The following is an 18581-nucleotide window of genomic DNA, read 5'->3' as shown; positions in this document are numbered from 1 at the left end:
TTCTACATTATGGGTGATAGGCTGAAAAAGATCGAAAACATTTTTGGGGCTCCCCTCCTTCCCCCCTACATTTCCTGACTCATGGCAACTAACCTAGACAGTGGGCACATGTGTAGGGCAAAATAAAATTTTTATTTGATGTTTTGAAGCTTTTCTAGCCATTTGTAGTGCTGATACATATTCCTCCATTGAAATTTGAATTTGGCGCCGTATGCAAATTAGCCTTCGCTAGCGTAACTTCGCTTTACTTAGCGAATCAACGCTAGCGCAACTTCGCAACCTTACGCTACCCCTGAGCGCAACTTTGGATTTTAGTGAATTTGCGAAGCGCTGGCGAAATTACGCCTGGCGAAGTGTGGCGAAGTGCGCTGAAGTTACGCCTGGCGCAACTACGAATCTTAGTGAATTTGCCCCTATCTCCTTCGCTAGCGAAGTTTCACCAGCGCCCGTTAGTAAATCCGGCAAGTTCCGAAATTACGTCACGCTGGCGAATTTTTGCAATTTATTTGTTGGTAAAAGAGGAAATAAGATCATGAACCCCAAGATGAACCCCAAGATGTACTGATGATTTTTGAAAAGATAAAATTTATGTTTAATTTTGAAATCTGAAATAGGGATAGACATTTTGTTTCGAGGTGCCCCCACTCTGATCACCCCCAGCATCCCATCAGCAGAACAATGGGACAGTAATGAAATAACATCTCCCTGGCATCTGCATTGCTAGAAATGCTCCCATACCTAACGGCAGATATGAGAACAGCACTCAATAATAAAAGTCTGGCTTACCCAAGTTGACACAACATCAGTTACATTGAGTAGGAGAAACAGTAGCCTATCTAACAGAAGCTCCATTGATAAGCTGTGGCTCTTTCTGAAAGCACATGACCAGGCAAAATGACCTGAGATGGCTGCCTACACACCAATATTGCAACTTAAAAAATATACATGTATTAGTTAAAGAATACAAATTTTAAATGGTAGAATACAACATCTTTAGGTTGCAAAATGCTGCTTTACATAAATGAATTACCTTTTCTGTTTTTGAAAAAAGTAAATAAAAAGAAGTTTGTATTGTTCCATGTAGAATTTAATGTAAATATCTTAATGTAGTTATAACTTGCAAGTAATGCATGTCAAGTCACTGGGCATTCTACAATAATAGTGTGGCCGACATGACTCACAGCTGTAAAGTAGGGAATCCTAAGCCCAGAATTAACTCCAAGAACCCGGTCACAGCTCACTCTTCTGCCTATAGCAGCTGCCTTTGACTTTGTTAGGGGCCCTTCACTACTCAGATGCCACCAGGACTTAATTTGAGAGGACCAAGGAAAGAGTTGTGGGCAGGCTAGGGAACTGAAGTATAGAAGGGACAGGGGAACAGGCAGCATAGACATGGAATAGGCCAGGTCAATACCAAGTGGGCAATATGGTACCAAATCATGGAGTGTAGTCATTGTCACAGACTGGGGTCAACACCAAACAGTGCAGTACAGAATCAGGATTCGAAGTTCAGTTACAGGCAGTGGTCCATACAGGCAGCAGAATGGCAAAGGGGTCCGTTTACTAGTGCGTTAAAAATATTCGCACAATTTATAGACAGAATTTTCGCCAAATCTGTTATCGCCAGTTTACTAACCTGCGGTAAATATAAATTTGCAAATTTTCTTGCGCAAGAATAATTGTTCGCCAGTTATCGCATTCGCTGAAAATAACGCTACGTACACATTAACGCTTGGTTTACTAAACAGCGAAATGTGCTATAGACAAAATCAATGCCAGAATATTCGCAAACTTTTATCGCCACCTATGTAGTGGCGTAAAAGTATTTTTTTCGCCAGAATATTCTCAAGGGGCAGGAAATATCCCATAATACTGTTTTTTTACCCATCATTCTTTGCTGACAGGAGACAGATCTGTTGCTATTGCTGACAGGATGTTTTGGCTTCTGCTTCTATCTGTTGCAACAGCAGCAGTTTCAGCTCTGAGTCGTATTATTGGCAGTGGCATCAAACTCCAAGGATTCGTCAGCCTCTACGATTTTTTAGTTTCATTGTGATTGGCTACATTAAACTGTGCATTTCTATGAAGCAAAGAGATTGACTGGTATGATTTCTTGTTCATATGATTCTATTGGCAGAATGGTTTATATGATGCAGACATGTTTGATTGCTGTTACTCTGGTAAGGTTGTTGGATGGTATAATCAGTCAATAAAGTTTATAAGTTTTGAAGATGCATTTCTGGCCATAAATGTCACAGTAAAAATTTGCCATAATAACCGCCATAAAACAAGACTATTTTATAGAATAAATATTCGCAAAAACTTAATTTTACGCCAGAAAATTCGCAACTCACTAAAATTAACGCTAACGTAAGCTGATTCCTTAACGTAGTTACTGCAAGTGATCGCAATGACTTCTGAGCGCATCGCTGTTTAGTAAATTTAGTCGCTGCGAATATTCTGGTGTAAAAATATTCTCATCAATAACATGCGGAAACTTAAAGTCAGATTTACCACACTTTAGTAAACGGACCCCAAAGTCAGGGACAGGCAAGGGTCAAGAACAAGTATCAGGCTTGGAAAACACACCCAGGAACATTTGGTCAAGCCCCAGTTAACTATTCGAATTTTGTGCAAAAACACGATGACGTAAAAAGGCACGACAAAGTAAAAAGACGCACACACATAGACGCGCTTGTCGAACCCGGAGGTGGCACGCATAGGCGTGCAGAAGAATTTAGTGCTGCGGGCGCCCCTCACGGAGCGTGCCGTCCCTGCCGGCCCACTGGACCCCCAGGTACCCTTACAGCAAAGCTTCCGAATAGTGTTTTATTCTATTATTCTATTTACATACTAAAATAAAGTTGAAAAAAAAACACCCACAGCTCAGCAAGGGAAAAATTAAAAGAAAAAGAAAGTAACAAAGAAAATCTGTTCTATTGTGTGCAGCCATAAGATTAATTTATTTTGCAATGTTTTCAGGCTCAAAGGAAATGTAAAACCTTTAAATGATGGAATGTAAAATTGCTCAAAGTGCTCTTCTGAGTAGTGGAATAACAAGCAGTCGCCAGGGCCCCTCAGAAAAAAATCTTTGAAGAGGCCCAGGACTCGCAACAACCCTGCCCTCTCATGTGCGTGCCTGCCCGCTGTGGGCACTTTTTACTGGGGAGGGGGAATTTCTGTGCAGCAGACCCCATGGTCAAGGCCAACCCCCCATGCTCCCGTGACCCCAGGGGCTGCTTCTTCCATAGTTATGAGCCTGCTTCACCTTTACAAATTATAATTATTTTCTAATTTTAAAGATATTTGCAATTTTTACATTGGTAATATAATGAGACTGTGGTGATTTATTTGCAGTCATGCCCCACAGTCACAAATCTCGGAATTGTATTCTTAGAAATTAGTAGTAAATGAAATTTCAAATGACACTTTCCTACTCTTTACTAAGAAGAGCAACACCAGAAGCCTTTTATCTTCTATTGAAGCGTTCCTAACTGTGAGGCTGGTTGGAAAAGCTGACCAGTAGATTAATTGTTGCAAAGCCATTTAGATAAGAACTGCTAGAAAGCCATTACAGTTTGGTTTTTCAGACTGTTTGGTTTACTACTCCGAGGGGCAGAATTATCAAGGGTCGAATATCGAACTACAAAAAACTTCGAAATTCGACCATCGAATTAAAAAACTTCAAATTCGAAGTTTGTTCAACAAATTTGCCAATCCTGTGGTCGAATAAAAATCATTAGATTAAATCGTTCGAATTGAACGATTCGACAATGTTAGTGATCGATCGAAGGATTTTTATTCGAGGTTTAAAGACTTTTTTTAAAGAGACAGTACTTTGATTATCGAATGGTCGAATATCCAAACGATTTTTACTTCGAACCGAAGTCAAAGTAAATTCGATGGTCGAAGTATCCAAAAAATTACTTTAATTTCACATTTTTTTTACTTCGAAAATTCCCTCAAATTCACTTCGACCCTTGATAAATCTGCCCCTGAATGTAATGCTATGGTGATACCAACTTTTGATGATCTTACTTGGACCTTATTAGGCAACTACTTTTTCATAAAAAATGGATTTGCATTTACAATATGTTTATTGCACTATGCAATTGCAATTTGTAATATTTGTATGTTTTTTTGTGAGTTAAAAACAGTCAAAACCAATTCACTAGTTCACACTTATGCCTACAATCCATGTTTATATAGTCTTACCTGTAGTTATTTAGTGAGGCAGACCAGTGTCAGACTGTGATGTCCAGACTATGCTTGGGGCCCCCCACCCCAGCCGCAAGTGCCAAGAACCTACCCTGCCGCACACTGTTTGCCGTACTTTTACCCCTTGAGGACACAAGGGAGGAAACACCTGCCTGTACCCACAATTGCCAGCAGAAGAAGCTAACCTGGGTTGCCCACAAGGCAGAAGAGGGCCCATGGACTTTTTTCCTGGTGTTCTGTCGGCCCAGTCCAACCCTGAGCCAGACAAGGGATCACATAAACCTCAGCTTATTAGAGTACCTCTGTGCAGTAATGCTGCTTATATTAAAGTCTGAATGGAAGATAGAAGCAATATTAGGCTTTATTTTGTACATGAAGCTGAAATAAATCACCAGCACTGGTCTTATCCTTGCTGTAGCAGTGACCAGCTGTGAGAGGCAACAGGGTGCCAATGCTCGGTCAGCTTGTCATCTTTGTCAGACTAATAAATACTGATGGAATATGTAACATGCCAAGGTCCTAGAGATGTTAACTTAAAAACAAATACACCTATAAGAAAAGGTGGTGTGTTACCGAGATGCAACTTTGAAAGACAAAAGTTTGCTACTGCATTAAAAAAATATGATATTGCAGCACATTTCATTGCGAAACCAACAGCAGCGACAGTGTGAATGTGGCAGCCTGAAAATGAAAGTGCCCGAGTTGGTCTAGGGTCCCTTTTAGCTCCTGATTACATTGCCAAGCATGACAAATCATTTGCCGAGAACTGAAGATATTTTTTTCCTGCTTTCCTGACATAAACATTATTAGAAATGTAGAAGAAAAATGTTCAGATGTCATAATGACTTTAATGCAGCTGATAGTTTTGGCTTGAATTCACCTCGAAAATCTTGATTATTTAATTACTGTAATTAGTTTGCAGATTTTTCAAGCAGCGTCAAAAAGAAGTTAATTAGAAAACATGAATAGATAATGTTCACTGAACTCAAAACACCTGCTGTTTAGCAAATGAAATGTTGATCTATTAATGCTTCCTAGGTTTTAGGATTTGCCATTAACAATAACAATGGCAGGTGCATAATATTATACCAGTGTTTCTTAATAAGGAAAGAGTTAGATCAAGTGACCATATACAGTATATACAGTATATACAGTTTATATATATCTCATGCAGCCGCAGAAATAGATTCTTGACTTAAAGAATCTTTTAGGATCCAAATAGATTGCAGTGGATTGAAGGTGAAAAGGATTCATTGGGTGAGGTTCAGAATCTAATGATTAGTGACAAGTGAATCTGTCCCTTTTCGCTTCACCAAAAAAATTGCAAAACTACAAAAAAATTGCAAAATTTCAAAAAATTCCCAAAACAAATTGTAGGCGTTTACCTTTTTTTCCACGCGACATTTTGTTCTCACTCCAAATGCTTTAAAAAAATTTGTGGCAGATTTTTCAGTTTTCTGAAAAGAATTTGCAGATGGCGAAATACAGAATTTCACTGCAAATCCATGCCTGGTGAAAACATTTGCTCATCACTACTGTTTTGGGCTATTTAGACCATCAGGGTTAATGTCCAGCTAGGGTATTATAGCATGGTTACATTTTAGTCTAACACCTAAAGGGCACCTATCACAGCCAAAATCAAACACATATTTTTATAATTAACAATCTGACCTGTACAACCTAAACACGTTTATCAAACTACATATATACAGTAGTTTTTTTTTTTTTTTTTTTTTTTTTAAATGCAGGTTTTAAAAAATCCCTTACTTTGTCAAATGGGTTCTTTCACTGAGGGAGGCCATATTGAGACTATAACAGTGACTATAACATGCAAATTTCAGGAGCATGCTCAGATTGTAGCACTGCCTTGAGTATTCTACCCAGAATGCCTTGTTTTAGTAAACTCCTCCATTAGAAGTATCACGAGATTTTCCTATCTTGTCCCCTGCTGGTGATGTTATTATGCAAATGAAGGGCACACACTAACTTCCAGAAGGTGGCAGCACTACTCAACAGCAGTTAACACTGAGGTTTGGTGATTTAAAAATAGCTTAGAAGGGTTGATTAGCAACCAAGGAATTTCAACTGAGCATGTGCGAGATTTCAGAGCTACAGTTGGCTGGGAAGATATAGGTAGGAGGAGCCAGTGAAATCCAAGATGGCTGCCTCAGCTAGAGCTGCAGGGGAGATAGGGGAGATCTTGCAGAAGGAATAGTGAGCTAATGATTTACATTATACAAACAATTCTAACTGTTATAAATATCTGATTTCTTGAAATTTCACACAGTGTATTCATGATTGGTGCCCTTTAAGGCAGGACCTTCACTAAGTGGAAAAAATGAAGGTGTGGTGTAGTGCAACTACAGCTCCCACAGGCTAGTGTACATGTAATGATAAAAGAAAAGAACGGTTCATGTATTGAAAATTTAAAGCTATGCACAGTATCTGACTTCAAACATTTATTTGTGGAAAATTAGCAATAACAATATAAATAACATTGAATCATTAAAAAACAGCCACACCTTCCTGACGCATTTGCACTATTGGGCAGTTCATCAGAGGAGCGCCCAATAACGTGACATGCATCAGGTGGTGTGATATGGGAAAGGTTTTTCAATGATTTAATCGTATTTATATTGTTATTGGTGATTTTGCACAAATAAATGTTTGAAGTGAGATACTATACATGTCTTTAAATTTTAAATACATGAAAGGTGGCATTTGGACCCGTGCACAGTGCTCACAACAAGATAGCATATGCTCCAAATATTTATTGATTTCACTAAAAGAAAGGACGCCAGGAGGTTCTTGCAGTAAAACAGAACAGAATAGTTTATTTGTCAGAGACAAATGGTCCACAGGGTACTTACAGTCCAAAGATGCATAGACAGAATAGATATTCACAAGGCTAGGACAGTACATCAGACACAGCTGAATTTGGATCCCTGCAGTTGTAGTCAAGGTAGTACAGCATGCCTTCAGGCAGAAATACCTTAAAAGTGGTCCAGATCCCACCCAGTGGAGTGGTCAGGGACAACAATCTAAACCTGACACCCTATTCACTGTGGTCCCTTCACTATATGCAAATCAGCCTATAATCCCTGCTACAATCATTGATTGAGAACAAAGCTGCTATTTCTATCTCCCCTCGTTATCTTACTCTCCTAGAGAGTACTATAACAGATCTTAATCCTGTCCATCAGGGGGGGTGCATACACCATGCTACTTTTCTTTTCCAGCCAATGCAATTTTTTACTAAATGGAAAAACAGCTCAAGAAAAAACAGTGAATCAAGCTTTCCTTGTCCTTAAAGAATTATATTTATGAGCTAGAAAGAGAGGCGCAAACAAGTGCAAATTAGTTTGTAAGGTGGGGGGAGGCCCATTTCTTAAAGGTGAATTTTTATGGTAATAGAAGTTTTTAATTAAACTCTATTTCTCTAAAACCGCGACTGCCATGAATTTTATTGAAAGATCCAATTATAAAATAGCCACTGAACAATCAGGAAAAAAACTGAAAACCTTGAAATTTCATGAATGAACAAACGTTTGTACATACAAGAATGAACATTCAGATCTCCAAAAATCTCTAAAACCATAAAGGAAACACAGATCTTTACAAGAAAAGAAGGGCAACTTTCTTTGACTTTTACAGTACATGTAACAAACAAGGGAAAGTTGTGCTCACCACTAATTTTTAAAACCATTAGGGGGGTGTAATGAGACTGTGACCACAAATTACATATAGACAAATACAAGAGTCCTCAGCACTCAACCCATTATCAATATATTTAAGACAGAGACATTTTGTGCATACTGCTACTGAAAAATGCCTTACCCTTTAAACAAAACTTGGATTGTTTGTCCAATTATTGCAATATATTTAATCTGGCCAACTACGTCAAAGTCATCCCCGGTGTGGCCAGTCCTACGCTTAATTTTCATCTGATTCATTGAGAATTCTATTGCTTCATTATACATTTTACAAAAGGGACTAAGTTTTACTTGCAACTTACTGTTTCTGTATAAACTCTAACAAACAAGGGAAAGTTGTGCTCACCACTAATTTTTAAAACCATTCGGCAGGGGTGTAATGAGGCTGTGATCACAAATTATATATAGACAAATACAAGAGTCCTCTGCACTCAAAAGTACATGACCTCAACAGAGTTTACTTGGTGTACTTTTGCACTTGTAGATTTCATGGATTTTAAACATCATAAATAAGGTAAATTAAGGAACTATGGGAAAAAAATAATATACAGTACAGTATACTGGAATATATATATACTGTATATATATGGAATATTTTTACCTAGAAAAGAACAAATAACAAGCACCCCTTTTGTTAAGGATATAAACAAAGCTTATTAAACTGGTTGTAGATATAACTTTGGGTAGCAAGTTTAACAGTAGGATAGCATCAGCACATACATATTGCAGAGAGACTAACAATTCAATCCTAGCTACAATTTATAAGAATATCAGTTTAAAAAAAAGGGGGAGAAGATGTCCAGTCTTTAAGATGTTTCTGAAGTAACACCACCAGCTTTGACTAACACTTGAGGTCACAGCCACAATCTTACCCATGCAGTATATTAAATATATAATATTAATAATAATATTATGTACAAGGAAAATAGTTGGCCACATACAAGAAGAGCAGGTCTCCCAAATTTTTTATTTGCGACAGACTTGGAGATTATCTATATACAGTAGGATCTGTGAACAATAAGGAAGCTATGAGCTCAGTATGAAAAACTTATTGGAATGGCCCATAGGCATATCAGTGACATTTGGGCTGTGATGCTCCTGTATCCTGGATAGCTGATTATGTTTGTATTCCATTATATAGGAGGATTGGAAGTCTCTCCCAGCCAAGCATGTCTAATTTTGTGTTACATCTCTCTTTAATAGTTGCGCTAATGCTGGTATGTAGATTATGAAAGATTTTATGATACTAGCACCAGGTTCTGGTACATGTAGTTTTGTACACATAGTGAAACCTGGCTGAACATTGCTGATCACATGACTTTTATAAAAGCCTTAACTCATGCTGTCCAACACTGCTTTTTTTATAGAACATACAGAATATTTATTGTGAGCAGTCTACAGGTTTAATGAGCTCCATGTTAACTTGAGTCTCATTTTATTACAGCAATAGGTCTTGATTCATGTCCAGAACCTCAAATGCCAAGCAATGGGATAAAAGTTGGTGACAGATATATGGTTGGCGATGTTGTATCTTTTCACTGTGATCAAGGTTACTCACTTCAGGTATGATTTTAATTTAAAAAAAGGATTGGGAAATTTGAATAATGCAGTGTTCACTTATTAAATCACCATTAATGTCCCTCATAAAATATAAAATACAACATTTTTTATTCAATCAATATCATAAAAAAATGATACATACCTATGATTAAATGCCAGAGGGTGCGAAACGCATAAGGTGGATCATACGGGGTCATTATGTATGTTTTTTTATGATATTGATTGAATAAAAATGTTTGTATTATATAGTTTATGGGGACATTTTGTTTAATGGTGATTTAATAGTCCCTGCCTCAATTCAACTTCCAGTGTTCACTTATGACTTATAAAACTAATGAAAGTAAGTTATAGTGAGGCTTTCATGATACTATGTCAATATTTTATGTTTGTTTTCTGCTTTAGTATCACTATGGCATGTGACACCTCTCTCATACTGCCCAAAGGCATATAAATGGGGGTCTGTTTTTTTTTACATCTTTAATCACATAATTTACTTTTTTGTTATACACTTGGGGGCAGATTAATCAAGGGCCGAAGTGAATTAGAGGGAATTTTCGAATTAAAACAATTCAAAATTCATAGTAATTATTTGGATACTTCAACCATTGAATAGGATACTACGACTTCGACTTCAAATTTGATTCAAAGTAAAATAGTTCAAATATTCAGCCATTCGATAATCAAAGTATTGTCTCTTAAAAACTTTGATTTCAATACTTCGCCAAATTAAACCTGCCAAAGTTTTTTGAAGTCGAAGAAAAATCGTTCGAGTGATGGATGAAATTCTTTGAATTGTTTGATTAGAAGGATTTCATCGTTCGATCGAACAATTTTACTTTGACTGCAAATGACCAAATTTGATGTAAAAAAACTTCAACTTCGATATTCGAAGTCGAAGTATTCCAATTCGATGGACGGATTTCGAAGCTTTTTCTACTTCGAAATTCGATAAATCTGCCCCTTAATGCTTTTTAAAAAAAATATCTGCTATGTTAATAGAACTTTTTGAATGTTGTTAGATATATGGATATAGAGTTACTTTTATTTTTTTTTCATTGTAGGGGCATTCTCATATCACGTGTATGCCTGGTCCTGTAAGAAGATGGAACTATCCTATTCCTATTTGTATTGGTATGGAAACAAATATACTATTGGGGGGGGGATAATCCATAAAATAGTGATTTTGCACAAAACAACATTGCACAGTAGCCACATTCATACAAACAACTCATTTGTGTGCCATTTGTGAATATTTGTGCAATGCAATTTGCAAGAACCAGAAAGGTGGGTTCAGCAGTGCAATATTTTAGTGTTCAGGAAAAAACATTGGCAATACAGCCATTTACAAATAAATATACAATGCACAAAATTTATAAATGGCATCCCAGTGAGTTTATTCAGCAATCTGGAAACCTCGAAAGCCACTAAAATTAGACAGTTCATAAATGGGCCTCATAGATGATCATGTTGATAGATGATAGATAGATAGATAGATAGATAGATAGATAGATAGATAGATAGATAGATAGATAGATAGATCATAGATAGTGGACAATTGATTTTAGCTCAGTTAAATGGATAACTATCCACTATCCACTGCACCTTGCCCCATGTAATTTCCCTCATCACTCTGTTGGTTATTGAATAGATTTTGTTTCACTTCAATTCTACAGTGGCTAATATAAATTTAAGTTTTAGAATTGAGTTACATTGGAAATGCTAATTTGATATTACAGTCTACTCTGGCCTACATAAATCTGATTTTATTTTTTTACTAATGATGATGTCAAAGTGTTTTACTAAGTATCTTGGATGAATGCAAAGTTAAATTTACAAAAAATAAACAAAAACTGAAATTTATTTTGGTTCGAGGGAAACAAATAATAACTGTTAATGAATGTAAAATGTGAGTAAAATGAATCAAGGCTAAACTGTTATTCACACTTATAGCAGGAGAAATATTAATTTACAAGATGGTGTTTCTTACAAATAAATCTTTTTTTCTGTGATCGTTAGGGATGTAGCGAACGTCGGAAAAAAAGTTCGCGAACATATTCGCGAACTTGCGCAAAAACGCGAGCGGTTCGCGAACGGTTCGCGAACCCCATAGACTTCAATGGGAAGGCGAACTTTAACATCTAAAAAAAAAATTTCTGGCCAGAAAAATGATTTTAAAGTTGTTTAAAGGGTGCAACGACCTGGACAGTGGCATGCCAGAGGGGGATCAAGGGCAAAAATGTATCTGAAAAATCTGCCTGTGTGTGCTTGGAAGAGATAGTGTAGGGGAGAGCTGTTAGTGATTTCAGGGACAGATGATAGTAAGTTTGCTGGCTAGTAATCTGCTTGATACTGCTCTGTATTGGAGGGACAGAAGTCTGCAGGGATTTGAGGGACATTTTAGCTTAGGTACCTTTGCTGGCTAGTAATCTACTGTTCTCTTTAAACAACTGCCATACGTTGACCTTGTAGGCATTGTTTGCCCAGTTTTTTTGGACGCAGCCACTGAAGCACAGTTGCCAGAAAAAATATGCCATATAAATGCTGAAAATAGTCATTTTTCGCCATTACGTAAAATATATTATGGCTGCTTGAAAAAAGTGACTCCGGTGTTTTTTCTGGAGACGGTAATATTATGGATATTTAGACAGAATGGGAACAAGGTCACACAGCTCGATGGCGGGTTGAAGAAAACAGTGTGCAAATAATGCCTACAAGGCCAACGTATACACTACTACAGCGGTGGATACGGATTACGTAAAATATATGAATGCTGCTTGAAAAAAGTGACTCCGGTGTTTTTTCTGGAGACGGTAATATTATGGATATTTAGACAGAATGGGAACAAGGTCACACAGCTCGATGGCGGGTTGAAGAAAACAGTGTGCAAATAATGCCTACAAGGCCAACGTATACACTACTACAGCGGTGGATACGGATTACGTAAAATATATTATGGCTGCTTGAAAAAAGTGACTCCGGTGTTTTTTCTGGAGACGGTAATATTATGGATATTTAGACAGAATGTGAACAAGGTCACACAGCTCGATGGCGGGTTGAAGAAAACAGTGTGCAAATAATGCCTACAGGGCAAATAATGCCTAAAAGGTCAACTTATACACTACTACAGCGGTAGTAAAATAAAAAAAAGTAAAATAAAAAAAAAATGAATATTAAAAAAAAAAAATTAAAGTTGGTGCTGCTGAACTACTAGGAGCAGCAGATTAGCACACCAGTCCCACTCCCCAACACTGCTAGACTAATAGCACTGGGCTCTTATAGTAGTAGTAGTAGTAGTAGTAGTAAAACAACAAAAAAATAAATAAAAGCAGTCCTTACAAGGACTACTGTTATTGCAGCAGTCAGCAGATGAGATCAGAAGCAGGACAGCTGCCCACTGCAGCTACATACAGAGCACTGCAGTAGAAGGTAGATTACTAGCCAGCAAAGCTACCTAAGCTTAAATGTCCCTCAAACCCCTGCAGACTTCTGTCCCTCCAATAACAGAGCAGTATCAAAACGATTACTAGCCAGCAAACTTTCAACTGTCCCTGAAATCACTAACAGGCAGCAGCTCTCTCCCTACACTATCTCTTCAGCACACACAGGCAGAGTGAAAAAACGCTGCAGGGCTTCGGTTTTTATAGGGAAGGGGAGTGGTCCAGGGGAGAGCTTCCTGATTGGCTGCCATGTACCTGCTGGTCTGGGGTGAGAGGGCAAAAAAAAGCGCCAACAATGGCGAACCCAAAATGGCGAACGTCGCGCGACGTTCGCGAACTTCCGGCGAGCGCGAACACCCGATGTTCGCGCGAACAAGTTCGCCGGCGAACAGTTCGCGACATCTCTAGTGATCGTGATTAAGCCATTTGAGTTTTTTTTCCTTAATATGAAAAGAGTCATATTTATTCAAGGGTTTTTTCCATAATAACAATGAAATCTGTTCCCAAGTTTCAGATTTATGAAATTTGAATAGGGAAACCTGAAGGATTCCCAGCAGAATTTCATATTCGTCACTGTTAAAATGTATTTCTTTATAGTCAGAACAGTATTTTAATGAATTAGCACATCTATCAAAACTTTTAGACTTTTTTAATATATGCCAATTTGTCAGAATTGAAATCAACAGTTTGAACCTTCTTAATTCCACTCTTACCAATGGGAGATTAGTAGCAGGTGAACTCAATACTGATTTGTAAACTCTCGGAAAAAAGAATAAACATTGTTTTAAATTTAAAGCAATAATATTCTATGGGCCACTTTCCAAATGAGCAAAAAAATAATTTTCTACCTTATCACAAATCTTTAGTAACCTGGAAAATAATTAACAAGACAGAAGCAATGACAGAAACTCTTCTTTTTTGACAGTTGTTCAACTCATTCCCCTAAAATGGATGTGATTTATTTCCAATAGCTATAACTAATAATTGTTCTTTTAATAGGCTTTAAACCTTGGACTTCCTGGGTAATTTGCAGGGTATAATTATAAATCACTTGAAATTGGAATCACAAATACAGTATTATTTACATGACTTTTAGCTCAGTATTTAATGCCAGGCATATGACCTTGAGTGAAAAACAATCATTTTGGGGGGATAACTAAAACCTGTACATCTAAATGTACCAAAGTCCCACATGCAAACCAATTGAATTCATTAACCAAATAAATTTATGATCATTTGAAGTTGTATATAATTACAAAAACTAAAAAAAAATTAGATAAAGCACGTTTCAGTGATAACCATTTTGATCAGTTGAAATTCAGTACTTAAGAGGAATAAATATTTGTGCAAAACAAAAAGAAAATAATATTGTACTTGCTTCAATAAAAAGTTTTGTTCAAATATAATGTTTTGTGAAGGTTGCAAATTAGGTATGACCTCAATGTAAAACAAATTTACACTGTAACTTTTTTCATGCCTAATGGATTTAAAAAAGATAACTTATTGATATCTTACAGCCCAATGTGGGGGAGCTATGTCAGACTTCAGTGGAGTAATACTAAGCCCAGGATTTCCTGGAAACTACCCAAGTAGTCTTGATTGTACATGGACTATGAAACTGCCCATTGGATTTGGTAAGTACTGTTTTGAGAAACTTTGAATATTATAAATGCTACTATATGGCAGCATTTGCATTTGAATATGAACATAACAACTACTGAAACATTATATATATCTTTATATAACTTAACTAAAGGAATAGTAAATAGTGTATCCACTTTGTTTCACTAAACAATGTGGGAAAATGTTTAAATTGGATGGCAAAATTCTAGCACAGATTCTGAAACATTTTTAAAACCAATGAAAATGCAAAATGTAATATTCATATTCATATGCTGCTAAAATAGTTCTTTGTTCGCAAGCCTCATATCTCTAAAAACATCCTACAGGAAATTCTCACTTGAGAGAGAAAAAATGTCCCTCATTTTCTTGTGGGAAGAAACATGGACATTAGGGGGGCACATTTGCTAAGCTCGAGTGAATAAATAGAGTAAAAAAACCCTTGAATTTCGAGGTGTTTTTTTGGGCTTCTCGACCATCGAATTGGTGTAAATTCGCCTGAGTAGAATGATTCGAACAATTTGAATGAAAAAATGCTGCGCCTATTCGCCCATTCGATAATCAAATTACTGACTCTTTAAAAATCATTCGACTGCCTACTTCGCCAAATAAAACCTACCAAATTGCTTAAAAAGCCTATGGGATCGAATGAAAAGTAATTTGATCAATCATTGAATCGAATCAAAATCATTCGATCGAACATTCGATCGCTCGACTATTCGCCGCTCAAATATTCGTCCATTCGAATATTCGCCAGCATGTAAATTCGCCTGAATTCCCTATTCATTTTTATTCCCCAGTCGAATTCGAGGGGTTTTTACCCCTCGAATTTCGACCCTTGATAAATCTGCCCCTAGGTTTCTTATGTCAAGAAATTATGTGAATGCTTGCAAATCTATTCCTTAATATGTGCAGTAAAAGGGTATTGGATTCAACCCTAAATGTTACTCTGACTGTGTTGACTTCAGTTTGTCCTTAATAAACTGGTGCAGGAGGTTTATATACATAATTCTAGGAAACAGTGTGTGTAAAGCAAGTTAATTATTTTGTTATTTAGTTCTGAACAAAACCTTTCATAGCTAAATCAATGCTTTTGCTTTAGAGGTGATAATCTGTAAAAATGGACTCCGGTAAATGAAGTGCCAATGGCCAAAGGCTGTATTGATCCTAGCAAAGGTAAACTAGATGTTGCTATTACTTTTGATGAAACAACAAAATGTTAGTGTACTGGCAGAACACAGCAGTATTAAAAGTGAAAGTACTGTATATTGGCCCATTAGTAGTTACTATTGGCTGCATTTGACCCCATAAATAAGTTAAAAAAAAACACAACTACATCATGTGTTTCCTGCTAGCATATATTTCCTGTTTAGTAGCTTGGATGCTTAGTATTTACATTTTCTTATGCCATTTATTCAAAAGGTATAACCATTAAAAATGTGTTTTGCAGGTATGTTTGAATGGATGTATAAGTATCTATTCATATAGGATACATATACAAGATATATATACAATATATATATATATATATATATATATATATATATATATATATATATATATATATATATATATATATATATATATATATATATATATATATACCAGTATAGTATAGTATAATCCAATCTATATTTATAAATATAGTGTAATAGGCTCAACCTGGCATTTACGCTGCACCCCCCCCAGGCAGAAATTCTAAAGCACTAAGGGTGCAATGTTCCCCTTTACAGATGCTCCGATGTTAGATACTGTGCCAACAGAATTTGAGTTTTGAAGCATTTAAAGAGATACAGTGAGATGTTCAAGGATAGTGGTAGGTCAAGGTAAAGGGCCCTAAGAAAGAACATTATAACTGAGAGACATCATGTGGGTGGTGTCAAATAATAATGTCTCTAAGAAGAATGAAAGAGATGACCCAGGCCAGAACTTATGGAAATACAAGTGAAGAGATTTTGAGGAGTGAAAGGCATTGAGAGTTCATTGATTTTGCAGTTAATAATTTGCTTAATGTGGAATCATGATAAACATTTTAACAATGGAGGTGTGGGTTTTTTCATATGAGGATTTTAGCAGGGAGTAGATGAACTGAAGTGGAGAGGATTATCAGGGATGTTGGTTGTATTGTATATATTGTATTGTATTTATATATGGCATAAACACAAACAGGGTGTACAGTAATAAATCATACAGTAAAAATAAATTTACGATTATGCGTTTAGGTGTATCAGTACACAATTGGGATGGAGTCACTGCCCTGAAGAGCTTACAATCTGTTAATAGAAGGATGTAGTATTTGCGAAGGGGGTAAAACTAAGGTATTCATGAGTGTTTTAGTTGTTAATTAAAAAAAGAAGATATTTAATTGTGCTATTAATATCGCAAGAAAATAAAATGGAAGAGTTAATGTTTAATTCAAGCAAGCTTGCAGAATATACAGGGTTTATTGTCCTTCTATTCATAGTAATCATAAAAAGGGAAGGATTGGCAGGTTTATATAGAAAGCTCAGCAGTTTTATTTAGCTCAATGGCACTGACTCTAAGATGAGATAGCAATGAAACAAAGATCTGAATCTTAATTTCAAGGGCCTATGAAGACATAACTAAATTTATCTGGGTGTCATCTATATACAAATGATATTTAAACCAAAGTGAATGGATGAGGTCTCCCAAGAGTATATGAGCAAAAAACAGAGAGTACTGAACATTGAGGCACACAACCACTAATTTCATTTTACTGGAAAAGATGAACCTTAATTTGGGCTTCAAACAGAAATGGTGAATTTGCAGAAATGTTTCAATGCTATTAAAGGGCATGTAAAGGCAAAAAAATAAAATCCCATTTTTACTTCCTTTAATGAAAAAGAAACCTATCTCCAATATACTTTAATTAAAAAATGTGTACTGTTTTTTAAGAAACCTGACTGTATGCAGTGAAATTCTCCCTTCATTTACTGCTGTGGATAGGAATTGTCAGATGGTCCCTAACTGCTGAGCAGGGAAACAATCATACTTATGAACAGCAGGGGGAGCCCCGCCTTACTTCCCAGCGATGCAGAACTCAAGCAGCTTTGTTTATGATAATCCCTAAGCAGCCCAGACCACACTGGGCATGTGCACAGTCTTGGTCTTGCAAAGATGTTTAACACAGTTACAAGATGGTGACCCCCTGTAGCCAGCTTTGAAAGCAGAAATTATTTTCTGATTAGGCTTGTGGTGCAGTAAGTTCATGTTTATATTTATTATACAAAATACAGCATTTCTAGCCTTATTCTATTTTAAACTTTACATGTCCTTTAAACAGTAAAATTGCATGTAGTCTATAGCCTATAGAATGCATTTTCCATATTTTATACAGCTCAGTAAAATGGATGTTCACTTCCGTTAATGTTTGGAGCAGTTAACAATTATCTAGCAAAATGTAACACAGACCAGCAAGACTCTGGATATCTGTGTATTTTTGTGATGAAGGATAGGAATGGGTAAACTAGAAACTGAGAGCATTATCCATATTCTAATGTTCATTTGAAAAAAATTAGCTTGTTTCATTCCCTAAAAAAAGTGTTTATTTTAATAAATGCTGGAGGGAAATATAAATGGTAGTTTTAAGGTTCTCTCAATGTCTTTTAATAGATCAGACATTTGCAGAGGATGACATCTGGACTTTAGTTTCTATTGTAGTGATCATGGGAACACAACTTGTCTTGCAAACAGATGTATGAATATTTCAATATACAAGACCAATAGGTCTGTTGTCTTAAGGGATTTATACCCTAGGTTCACTCTGTGAATACTGTATGAGAGTATGATGGCTGTATTTATTTGCAGTCACTCACGTCTTTGTCTACATCCTTGTTATGATCATACTAACTAGTAAGCCTTCTTATAAGTCAAATACATAAGAGATCCCTAATACATGTCACTATTAAAAAAGGTGGACAACACCAAGGATGCTTATTAATACTCTTATGTATGAACTGTTCAGAACTCACATCTCTCAAATAACCTATCACCTGTTAGAAGGCTATGTTTT

At 36.4% G+C, this 18581-nt stretch overlaps 1 protein-coding gene across 1 annotated transcript in view; it reads left to right on the top strand.

Annotated features, from left to right (window-relative positions):
• Positions 1-18581, top strand: part of LOC108719755 (CUB and sushi domain-containing protein 3-like) — a 489518-nt gene that overhangs the window by 352897 nt on the left and 118040 nt on the right. The window contains exons 36-38 of the mRNA XM_041567998.1: positions 9376-9494; positions 10553-10622; positions 14446-14562. Of these exons, the coding sequence (XP_041423932.1) occupies positions 9376-9494; positions 10553-10622; positions 14446-14562 (306 nt within the window). The remainder of the gene's footprint in view (positions 1-9375; positions 9495-10552; positions 10623-14445; positions 14563-18581) is intronic.

This window comes from Xenopus laevis, chromosome 6S, assembly GCF_017654675.1.
Source record: "Xenopus laevis strain J_2021 chromosome 6S, Xenopus_laevis_v10.1, whole genome shotgun sequence".
Taxonomy (NCBI): domain Eukaryota; kingdom Metazoa; phylum Chordata; class Amphibia; order Anura; family Pipidae; genus Xenopus; species Xenopus laevis.
The sequence above is the reverse complement of the archived record's forward strand: the minus strand, read 5'-3'. Positions and strand labels throughout refer to the sequence as shown.